The sequence below is a fragment of the Cupressus sempervirens genome, chromosome 3, assembly GCF_028749045.1.
Source record: "Cupressus sempervirens isolate cs-2001-9-10 chromosome 3, ASM2874904v1, whole genome shotgun sequence".
NCBI classification, from domain to species: Eukaryota; Viridiplantae; Streptophyta; class Pinopsida; order Cupressales; family Cupressaceae; genus Cupressus; species Cupressus sempervirens.
In genome coordinates, this window is record NC_143120.1 from 355,779,996 (window position 1) to 355,793,089 (window position 13,094).

The 13,094-nt window shown below is 32.4% G+C and overlaps 1 protein-coding gene across 1 annotated transcript; it reads right to left on the bottom strand.

Annotated features, from left to right (window-relative positions):
* Positions 1–8,922: 8,922 nt before the first annotated feature.
* Positions 8,923–11,144, bottom strand: LOC149566458 (thaumatin-like protein). Its single transcript, XM_089819798.1, has 2 exons — positions 10,363–11,144; positions 8,923–9,653 (listed from the first exon to the last, which is right to left on the bottom strand). The coding sequence occupies exons 1-2, from the start codon at positions 10,430–10,432 to the stop codon at positions 9,034–9,036; spliced, it is 690 nt and encodes a 229-aa protein (XP_089675924.1). The 5' UTR covers positions 10,433–11,144; the 3' UTR covers positions 8,923–9,033.
* Between the last annotated feature and the right edge of the window lie 1,950 nt (positions 11,145–13,094).

The window sequence follows — 13,094 nt, forward strand, 5'->3', positions numbered from 1 at the left end:
GGTGAATCTTTCATCTTTAATATAATGTAGCTGCTTAACATGATCAATCTTCTAATGCTCGGCACATACTATGTTTCTCGACATCAACTATCTTGCTCGACATCTACTTGAATTTTCTCTTACTCTTCTCCAACCGATTTTATGCTTGGATTATACTAACTTTTCTTGGCACCTATTATCCACTCAGTCAAGCTTGGAAGACAAACATTTTGTATCTTGTTCTTCTAAACTTTCTTAGTGTAGCTAACATTTTTAACCTTCAGTAAATTATCAATACATCTTGTCATCATTGTCTTAACTGATCCTTGTATTTCATTACATAATCATAACTCAATCTTTCCTCTAGGTGCTATTGCTACCAGTTATTGATCAAATTCTCTTCATCAATCAACTAAGTGATAGTACTTGAATCTTATAAGCATTTTTCTTACCAACAAATAGTAGGTTTGATATCAGTGATAAAACAATGATTGCAATACATAGTCTTTCTCAACAATTTCCTACTTTCAATAATCTCTCTCAAGAATGATCTTTTTGATCATATTTCAGCAATCTCCCTCTTTAGCTTTGACGGAAAATGAAACTGATCAACCAAGTCAATCAAATGATGAACATCTTGTTCAAGTAAACTGACTAGGTTAAAATAGTAAGACAATACCAAAAGGAAAATTTGTATCAAAATTTTTCCTTCTATCAATAACTCTCATCTTTTGATTAGGTTACAAAATTCTTTCTTATAACTCCCTTTGAGTTCCTTCTTGTATCTTCCTCTTACTAGGTAGAAAAAGATTTCTCCCTCTTTACATTCATGTGTCTTCTTCTAATTAGCAACATCAACAATTATCTCATCTCCCTCTAAGATTAGTAGCTTCTCTAACTTCTTTGACAACAATCTCTTGTACTTTCTCCCTTAGCATTTATAAGGAATATCTCCCTCTATGATTATACATTCTAGCTCTCTAATTAATATCTCCTTTCTCTGATTACACTTTCTCTCTTTGATGTACTTTCTCTCTCTCTAATCAACATTTCTCCCTTTCTAATGTTGATTAGTTTAATGTACTATCTCCCTCTTTGACAACAATGCCAAAGACATATACCAAAAAAAATTCATCTTAAAACATCTAGATATAAGATTTTGCAGTTTCTTTAGCTTTTCCCTCCATCATCTTGATTGTGCCTGATATGAAGTTCCAGTTCTATGATTACTTTAGGTAGCTCCTAAAGTAAGATACTCTATATCAATTTGTAATATATGAATATTAGCTTGTTTGATGTAGGGTATCTTACATTCATGTTTCTTCTTCTAATTAGCAACATCCACAATTATCTGATCTCCCTCTAAGATTAGTAGCTTCTCTAACTTCTTTGACAAAAATCTCTTGTACTTTCTCCCTTTGCATTTATAAGGAATATCTCCCTCTATGATTATACATTCTAGCTCTCTGATTAAGCTCTTTGATTAATATCTCCTTTCTCTTATTACACTTTCTCTCTTTGACATACTCTCTCTCTCTCTCTCTCTCTATCTCTCTCTCTCTCTCTCTCTCTCTCTCTCTCTCTCTCTCTCTCTCTCTCTCTCTCTCTAATCAACATCTCTCCCTTTCTAATGTTGATTAGTTTAATGTACTATCTCCCTCTTTGACAAAAATTCCAAAGACATATACCAAAAACTTTTCATCTTAAAATATATAGATATAAGATTTTGCAGTTTTTTTTAGCTTTTCCCTCCATCATCTTGATTGTGCCTGATATGAAGTTTTAGTTCTGTGATTACTTTAGGTAGCTCCTAAAGTAAGATACTCTATATCAATTTGTAATATATGAATATTAGCTTTTTTGATGTAGGGTACTCCTCTTGTTGCTTAGATATCCTTTGATAGTGGTATCACCCCTAATTTACCTCTTACATACTCATGAGCATCGTTAGATAATGGTTTTGTGAAGATATCAACAATTTGCACCTTTGACTTAACATATTCCATCTTTACCTCTTTGTCTTAAAATAGCTCTCTCAAGTATTGATACTTGATTGCAATATGGTGTGTTGACACTATTTTTTGATATATTGATAGCACTTGTACTATCACAATAAAGTATCACTAGTTCTATGATTTATTTCTTCATTTCTTTGAGTAGCTATTTGATCCATACAATGTTTGCGTAGTTTATAGCAGCCACAACATATTTAGCTTTAGCAGTAGATTGTGAAATACAACTTTGTTTCTTGCTAGTCCATGTAACTAGCCTCTTGCCTAAGAAAAATGCTTCTCCACTGGTGCTCTTTCTATCATCAATGTTTCTAGCCCAAATAGCATCAATGTAGGCTCTTAGTTCAAACTTTTCATTCTTCTTGTATTACAAACCAAACTCTTTTCTTCCTTTCAAATATCCCATTAGTCTATTCATAGGCAGTAAATGATTCTTCTTGGGATTAGTAGATAATCTTACAACCATCCCTACAGATAATGCAATATCAGGTCTGTTATGTACTACATATTACAGTTTTCCAATCATAGACTTGTATAATGTTTGATTCACCTTAGTAGAATCATCATTCTTAGACAACTTGTGTCTTGTCACCATAGGTGTACTTACTAGTTTGGAATCCTCTAATCCAAAAGTCTTCAATATTTCTTTGACATACTTTGATTGAGTGATGTATATACCATACTTCATCTAATATACTTTCAATCCCACAAAAAATTTGATTTCTCCAAACATAGATATTTCAAATTCTTGCTTCATTTGATTTACAAAATGCTTACATAAAGCATCTTTTCCTCCAAATATGATATCATCAATAAATATTTTAGATAGCCAAATACCTTTACCTTTCCCTATTTTTATGTATAAATTGTTGTTATCATCAGTCCTTTTAGATTCAATTTTTACAAGATAAGTATGAAGTCTCTCATAGCATGCTCTTGGTGCTTGTTTCAATCCATATAAAGCTTTGTGTAGTCTACATACAATATTCTTATTGTTATCATCAACAAAACCTTCTAGATGTTCTATGTAAACTTCTTCATCTAGTATGTCATTCAAAAATGTAGATTTAACATCCATCTGATAAACTTTGAAACCTTTGTATACAACATAAGAAAATAGAGTCTTTACTCCTTCAATTCTAGCAATAGGAGAAAATTTATCCCCATAGTCAATTCATTCTTCATGTGCATATTCCTTGCAAATTAATCTTGCTTTGTTTCTTGTGACTTCAAAATTTTCATCTAGCCTATTTTTGAATACTTGCTTGGTGCCAATCAAATTCTTTTCTTTTGGTCTAGGAACTAGACTCCATGTTTTGTTCCTCTCTATTTATTCAATCTCTTCTTCCATGGCTTTTTACTAGTCGACATATTCTAATGCATCTTTTACTATTTTAGGTTCCTTCATGCTTAGCAAATATGATTCACTTCTCAATCTATTTCTTGTCATTGTTCTAGCATTTTTATCTCCAATGATTTGATTAGTAGGATGATGACTTTTGACATATTTTGACAATCTTGGCCCAACTCTTATTTCTTCATTGTGCCTTTTAGCTTTAGAATCACTGTATACATCTCTATCAGGTATCTTAGCATCTCTTTCATGTGTACTAATCTCATAATCAAAATGTGCATCTTCTTCATTATGTAACTCAACATCTAAATGCAGTTCAGTTCTTGAATGCAAATCAACATTCATAGGATGTGACTCGACAATCACTAAAATTTGTTGTTGGTTTGTATCTTGATTTGCAACATCTATAGCATGCATCCCTTAATAAAATTATACAAATGATTTTTAATTCTTCTAGTTCTTTCATGGGTTTAGCCTCATGTACTTCTATAAATTCATCAAAATTTATATTTGTGCTTTCTACAATTTTGTTAGTGTTCTAGTATTCAAACACTTATAAGTTTTTCTTCTTGTGGAGTATCCTAGGAATATAACTTCTTCACTTTTTATATCAAGCTTTCCATTTCTAACATCTTTGAGAATGTAACACTTACTTCCACATACCTTAAAATATTTTACATTTGGTGGATATCCATACCATAGTTCACAAGGTGTATAATGAGTTCCTTTCTTGATTTGCATAAGGTTTAGGGTATACATAGTAGTACTTATAGCTTCTCTCTAGTATTTCAGAGCAACATTCTTCTCCATCATGAGTGTTCAAGAAGAGTCCATTATAGATCTATTTCTTCTTTTAACAATTCCATTTTGTGGAGGGATCCTAGGGGTAGATGTCTATCTTTTGATTCCTCTATCATTATAGAATATCTCAAACTCATTTAATGTGAATTCTCTTTCTCTGTCTGATCTCAAATATTTCAGACTCTTACATGTTTCTTTCTCAACTCTTTCCAAGTACCACTTAAACATTTGAAAAGTATCAAATTTTTATTTAAAAAATATAACTCTCATCATCCTAGAGTAATCATCAACAAACAACATTATGCACTTATCTCCTCTATAGCTTTGCACTTAAATTGGTCTACACAAGTCAGTATAAACAATCTCTAGTATTTCTTTAGAGGTATAAGGTTTACTCTTAAAGCTTGACTTTGTCATTTTGTCTAGCTGACATTGTTTGTATGCTACATTATCAGGTTTCTTCAACTTAGGAAAACCTCTAACTTTCTTCATGTTACTGATACTAACCAAGCTATCAAAGTTCACATGACATAATATTTTGTGCCAAAGTCATACATGATCAAATTTTACAATAAGACAAGTAGCATCCTCTATATCAAGATAGAATATATTACTCCTAGTTTTCTCACCTTTGCCAATCAATTTCCCATTTGTGTCATATATCTTAGTAGTCTTTTTTTCAAATTCAACCTTGCATCCAAAATTGTTCAATTGTGACACACTTAACAAGTTATAGTTTAGTTCATCAACATATTAAGCATTGTTACATGAAATTTTATCTATGAGTTTGATAGAACCTTTTCCCTTTATCAAACATGGTGCATCATTGCCAAATCTTACATTAAATCCATCATAATAATTTCAAGTAATGAACTTACTTTTGTATCTAGTCATGTGATGTGAGCATCCACTATCGATGATCCATCTATCAGTTTTGTTCACACAAGTCACAAGTGTAGTTGTCTCATCTTCATCAAATTCGTCCTTCATTGCAACATACACCACTTCATCATCATCTTCATCAAAATCATCTGCATTTTCCTCTTCAACAATGTAGCATGACTTCTTGCCTTTGTTTTTGTAATCTTTGTTGACATCTTCTCTTTTGATCTTGTACTTGTCACCTCCTATGTAGTTCTTCTTCTGTGTAAATCTTGTAACAATATGACCAAGCTCATTATAATTGAAAAAAATGATGGGTAACTTACCTTTGAACTTGCCTTTACCTTTGTGAAATCTTCTTGCCTGTACTGCTTCCAATTGTTCAACATCCTCCTCATCTATATCACTGTCACTGGATACATATTTTATCTTTCTCTTCCTCTTCTTTTGCTTCACTTCATCAGAGTCCTTCAATAATAGCTTAGCTTTGAAAGTAGATTCAAGGCTCTTAGGTTTGTAATTGTCAAAGTTAGATAGCTCAAAAGCAGTGAGTCTACCTACTAGATCTTCAAGTGTTAGATCATTTCCTGGAATCCATCTCAGTTCTTGAATTGCAAAAACTCTAATAGCATAAATAAGCAATAATACTCTCAAGACTTTTCCTAATGTAGTATCATCATCTATGTACTAGTAGCTCCTCTTATTGCACTAACAACTTCTTTTATTCTAGCAACATATTGAGCAATATTCTCACCTTCATCCATTCTCATATCGTCAAACTTACCTCTAAGGCTTTCATATTTAGCTCTTTGAATATTTTTGTCTCATCCATAGATGGTGGCTAGGGCATCCCACATTTTCTTTGCACTATCAAGACATTTGATATCATCAAACTTGACATACCTTAGGGCAGAGACAATCTCCAACATCGCTTGATTGTGTTCTTAATTCTTCTTCATATTTTTATTAGTTAGGGCTCCTACTGGATCAACATGTTCCACTGCAATGGTAGATTGTGCATGATCTCCACATCCTCTAAGGTGTAGCTCCATCAAACTTTGCCATGTAGGAAAGTTATCTCTATTGAGCTTGGGTACTTCTCTTTTTGACATCTCGATCTTTGTGCTTCTAGTACCTTGAAACTAGTCTTGTTAAGCAGATGGCTCTGATACCAATTATTGGAATACTTTAGAATAACTGAGAGGGCGGGGGGTGAATTAGTTATCCAAGGTCCAAATGCATAAATAAAATTTTTCACAACTTAGTGAACCCATAAAATATTCATACCCATGAATGTAACTTATTGGATTATGCAATTACTAAAACTTGTATGTTACTATCAAATCAACTTGCACAAATGTAAAGCATGAAACACAATAGATTCATCATCACACTTGACACACTGATTTATGTAGAAATCCAATTTGGAAAAAACCACTGGTAACATGCTACTCCTTTTCACTCTTCTAAAGTGATGCCTTGTGAAAGGCCAACCCTACTAAATGTTATAATACACACTGTTAAATGTGACCCGGTTAAGGGATTTCCATCACCCTATTAGAAGTGAGTCTTGTTAGAGGACTTTAGGCCATTCACTTGGAATGCCACCCAGTTAAAGGATTTACAAATGATTGTTAGGTCAACCTTAATCAGAAGGATTTACCCTAGACTAATACAATTGTTAGAGAGTAACAGTAGAGATTTGATATAATACAACTTACAACTTCTCTTGTAGATTATAGATCTCTGTTTAGTCCACAATTCTACTAGGCCTTCATACTTTCTAGCTTTGATAACTTGTTTACCCTTCAAGCATTCATCTCCTTAAGCCTTCTTGCATAACATATCATTGCAGACTCTTCTCTTGGGTCACTTGATGAAGGAAAACCCCTAACTCCTTCTTCTCCTTAGGTTCTCACACATAACAACTTTTTGATTCATGACTAGAAACTCCTATAAATAGGAAATTAGGATATTTTCCTACTTATTTTCCATTGTCAAAATTAGGGTTCAGATGGATTTAAAGGTAGGATGTAATGTATCTACCCCATATCTTGTATCTCTTCTAGAAACTTCTCCTAGAATCCATTTGAATTCCCCTAAAACTATTTTACATCAATTTTTGTGCCACCAGCTCAACAACTTTATCTTCCTCCTTGTTCACAAGTTTCAAGAAAATAAACTTGTCAGATTAGATTCGCTGAATCTTCCATCTTTAACATAATGCAACAACTCGGCATTATTAATCTTCTGATGCTTGACACATACTGCATTACTTAGCATCAACTATAAAATCACTTAGCATCAACTAAAGTTTACTGATGCTTGACATCAACTAAACTTTACTCACCATCAACTATCTTGCTTGACATCTACTAGAATTTGCTCTTACTTTACTCCAACTGACTTTTTGCTCGGCTTGCACTGACTTTTCTTAGCACCTACTATCCACTTGGTCAAGCTTGGTAGAAAAACTTTTTGTAACTCGTTCTTCTAAATTTCTTAGTGTAGCCAACATTTGTAACCTTAAGTAAATTATCAATACATCATGTCATCACTATCTTCTTTATATGTGAAGTGAAATAATTACATGTATATATCTTTTGGATATGGACTCGTATTACTTATTTCTCTTATGAGTGTAACTCTGAGAAGGGGTATATTAGAAGGTTTAGGTTGAGTTTATTCAATCTTATCCCTAACTTATGTTTTTCTTTGTGTTACTATGTTGTTTCATATTCTTATTATATGTACATGAGTGTTGGGTTAAGAAGCCCTTGATTATCAAGGGATTAGTCAATGATAATGATTTTCATAGGCATATTCACCTTAGTCTTTACCTTCCAACATAACAAACTAGGATATACACACCCACTACCAACATTCTATGTGCTCCTTAGTCCTTGGTACTAAATCCATCTTGTTCATAAAAATCACATTCTCATTTAATTTCACATTTTTGCAACATAGTTTCAATGATGAATGTAGGCATCACATTTACTTCTTCTATCAAGTAAAGCTATGTGACCAATACCATTTGAAATTGCTTCAACATCTTACAAGATTATCAAACTTATATCCCTTAAGCTTAGATCAAGAAAACTATTTATAATTGATTGTATATTACTTAATGAGTGGTAGTTTTGAATAAATATGAGTATGCCTCTTCAATTACTTTCCCACACTTTCACCTATATTTAAAGAGGTTCACTCTCATTCAAGAGGGGTACAAATTTATAGATTTATAGTAAAATATATAATTTAGCGCACACGATATTATTGACTATATTAAGGTAAGTAGAGAAACATCAAATTTAATTTATTTTTATCTTTACATATTAATAAAATAATAATATTTTATAATTCTTTTTAGTTAGAAAATATGTCTCCATATAAATTTATATAATATAATATATTAATTAATTCAATAATTTAATAAAAATAATTGAGTCTAAATAAAAGGAAAACTGTAGAAGCATGTACCATGAAATAACTAGAACTATTCACCATTTATGTGGAGACCAATTTGACTTCTTTCTAAGAAGGAGATCAGAATGAAACTCATCGTTAAACTATATTCACACAAAATACACACATAATCTCATGCATTTATTTCTATTGGCGTATTCAAAATTAATGCTATGCTCAGCCGCTGTGGGGTCCCACCAGTAGATTAGGTTTGGAAAAATGGGTGTTAGACAACCATTTGGAGGAGTTCTGTTCTTTGAACAATCTCATAATTCATCAGCTCTGTTACCACAACTTACGTACGCTCCACGCAGGTTGACATATTAATGTCGCGGAGAAGGTTCTTGTTAGGCAGATAAACAATATCACCAAAGATTAAGAAAAGAAACACTAAAATTCTGATATTCATTTGTATGCTCATAATCAGGATCCAACCGAATGGTTTTCTTTTTTATTCAATATTCAATCATAAGAAAAACAACAGAAACCAGATTCATGCAAATATAGAAAAATATAACCAGAAGCACGAATTTCAGGTCACTGTGGAGGACAAAAAGTGAGGGCATAATTAGTGCTAGAGAAGCACCAGACTTGCTCTTGGAAAGGAAAAACATTTGGGCAACTTTTCTTGAAAGTGGATTCAAACTCCGAGGGGCTGCAAGTTCTCATGTATGCATTGCATTCGCCTTTGCAACCGACCACCTCATTTTTCCACATCATCTGCAAATTTTTGGGACAAATTGAAGCAACAAATGCACCGCATGCCTGAGACCCACACTTATTCATAACCGGACTAACTGATATGGGAAGGTTATATCCGGACTGCAAATCAACAGAACAAGATCCGTTCATAAACACGGCCTGTGTAATTGGCGTTGAAATGTTTTGCTGCGCCGGCGCTTTCTCACACCGTAGATTTCCTCCGCAGTCGCCGGACCGGCAGAATCCCAGCTCCGAGCGATTGAATGAACATCCGTACCTTCCCCAAATGCCTCCCTGCCATGACATTGGAAAAACAATTGAATATGACTCGCCGGGCTTTAGCAACGGCCGGAATCCGGCAGGTACGTCGTATTCATGTGTGTTCCATGATGATATCCCCGGCCATACGGGGAACGAGCAGTTGTTCTTCAGCTTTATGGTCTTGCGGGATAAATCTTTTCCATTCAGTACATGACACAACAAATGCAAAACAGATTAGTAAAATTCTCTCAGATTGTTAAGCTTCTCAGTTTTCTCTAATCTATGATACACTAGTTTTGATTGTACATTTTTTATCAATAATTGAAACACACTCAAATCTATCTTCAATTCATAGTACTGTAACCGTCTTAAATCTTCTTAATCTATCACAAATTCTAATAAAGATTACAGTCTGATGTAAAATTTATATGAAAGCACACATCTAATCCATCATCAATTCATAGTAATGAAGCTATCTTAAATCTGCTTAATGGATCACAATTTCTCATAAAGATTACAGTCTGATGTAAAATTGTATATGAAAACACACATCTAAAGCAAAATTATTAGAAGATTTAATTCTCATACAATAAACCCAAATTTTATACCAATAATTAGGTTTTCGAAATATTAAGCTTATCAGTTTTCTACAACCCATAATACAATAGTTGAGATTGTATATTTTTTTATCAGCAATTGAAATCACAATCTAATCTATCAGCAATTCATACTCCACAAACTATTTTCTATCTTGTTAATAGTTCACAAATCCCCATATAGATTACAGTCTGACATAAAATGCAAAATTAATAAGAAGAGTTCTCATAAACCAAACAAAAAATTTCTACAAACAGTTAGGGTTATTGAACCCTAATTCACATGGTTCAATTGCTTCTGATTTACCTGCAGCGCAGATAGATGCCATCGTAAGGGAGATGCAGAGAAAGAGACAAGATCTCAATCGGGTCTCCATTTTCTTCAAGCGTTTCAATCCAAATTAACAAAAGATGTTCAAACTGCAATGTAGACAAAGGATAATCCCTTGCCAATTTATAGGGGTTTTACGCGAGCGTTACGTGGATAGAAGGGTGAATAGTATGAGCCATTAACCCATTTCTACAGCCGTGAAGTATGTGCCGGGGTCTCTGACTTTCCAAACTTTTGAAGAAATTGCCAAACCCTAATCTGACTTTTGACAAAATGAGACTTTGTGTTTATAATAATTAGTGAGAAGTAGGCGCCGAAGAGAAGGATTTTAGAACTAGTCTTTCCTATGACCTGATGTGCTTTGAATTCGGGCTAAACTGCAGGGTGAATAGTATGAGCCATTAACCCATTTCTACATCCGTGAAGTATGTGCCGGGGTCTCTGACTTTCCAAACTTTTGAAGAAATTGACAAACCCTAATCTGACTTTTGACAAAATGAGACTTTGTGTTTATAATAATTACTGAGAAGTAGGCGCCGAAGAGAAGGATTTTAGAACTAGTCTTTCCTATGACCTAATGTGCTTTGAATTCGGGCTAAACTGCCTTGAACTAAAACCGCACTAAACATCGTTGGGATTTAGGGTTTAGGGCTCGTTCTAAGAAGCTTTGAATTCTTGTTGAGAGGCGTTGAAATCGCATTAATCATCATTGTGGTGTGCCTATTTCTTGAATTTCGTTCCATTCCATGTGGGATCTCGAGGCTTAATAGTTTAAGCATCTGTTTTAACTGTTTGAAAGCTTTTTAAACATGAACCTGTTAAGTCCGTTTAAAAGCTTTTAAAACATGGATCAACTGTTGGAGCATTTGTTTAATGTTGTGGTGGGGATTTGGTACAAATGCACAATAGAGTCTTCTACATGTGCGCAATGTTCGTTCCCTCAATCTATTCGGGACAAAGAGGAAGTGGTTGATGATAGAGGCGTGATGGTATTACGACATCAGCATAAGGAAACCTATTCTTAATTACCTCACAAAGCGTATATTCGAGCCGCCTCAAATTTAATGTTACATCTGTGATACCCTTCACCTAACTTCATAGGCAGCCGACCTATCACATGTTCCACTTTTGATGTCACACTCCAAACTATTGTTCACACTCGACAGATTCTTATTTGTTTTAATAATTAGTAATTAATCCTTGTAAATGATCCTCCTCATTGGCACATCCTCTAACAAAGCATGTCAGAGTCTTAAATTGTCGTTTTTTAAAGACATTAAAGTTCTGAAGTACTCATTTCAAATGTGGAAGTGGCCAAATTACAATAATAATAATAAATATTTTAATGTATTTGGAAAGTATTTATATTAAATTTATTATTTAAGAGATTTTAAAAAAAATGTTTATGGCAAGTATGAATATTAAATTTATTATTTAAGTTATATGCATTTGGAGAGACTTTTAAATAGGTGATTTGATATGAATAGGATGGTCATTGATGTGAATAGGATAGTAATAGGACATTCATTGAACTCTTTATTGGTCTTACATTTAGATTTTTGTCAGTTTAAACATTAAAGAATATACAATCATTCATTTTAAATATGAAATGATAATTTCATGTAATATTAAATTAATTACATAAGTATATATATCTAGAAAGACTTTAAATAGGTGATTTGATACAATAGGATAAATATATGGCTTTTTATTGGTCTAGCATTTTGGTTTTTTTGTTTTTTTAATGTTTAAATGTTAAATAGAACATCTTTTTTCTATTTTAAATTTGTAATAGGTAAAATTAATATAAATGTTTGTATTTATTTAGAAAGTATTTATATTAAACTTATCTTTTAGGTAATCTAATTGGAGAGACACATTTTAAATAGTGTTTTAATATGAATAGAATAGTCATACCATTTTTTGTTGCTTGTCTATGGTTAATAACTTTTGTATAAGAATATCAAAAGTGTGTGTATGTGTAGTATATCTACTTTCTAGTCTTCTAACAAAATATATTAGCTTCTTATGATTTTTTTAAAATTTAATTATGAAAGTTATCATCATACTGCCAATTAATTTTGCAAGTAGTAAAACTTTATGAAGATGTTGAATCTAATCTATTAAATTTATTATATGTGACCTTAAAGTTACTTTATTTTTATATTATTGTATTTTCTATAAATCTTTCAAATATTTATTTTCTTTTTCAATATTTTAGACTACACATTGTTATTTATTATAGAAAATGTGGACTTGATTAAGTGAGAAAGTAATTATATAGTTTCTTTTTCAAATAGTTACACTTAATTATTTAAAACACAATTTTATTTAGTTAAAACTTTGAAATTGAGAAAGTAAGATACTATCCACCAAAAAATATTAAAAGTATAAAATAAATAAAATATATAGATTATTTATGGAAAACCTTTTTTTATCAATAATAATAATTTATATATATTGTCCAAAAATAGATTTTTACATTCGGTTTTATCTTGGCAACCCGTTCAAAAGATGATGCTGACAAACCTATCAACGAGACACATAGAAAAGACACAAGATGCCACATGGGCTTGACAAAAGCATAGTCAAAATGTCACATGGGCTTACATTTAGCAGAAGGACAAAAAAACTTCATCACAAACCAAAGACACTCAAAGCAAAAAGGATTGGTTTGGCAAAGGAAGGCTTAACCCCATAACCAGTTT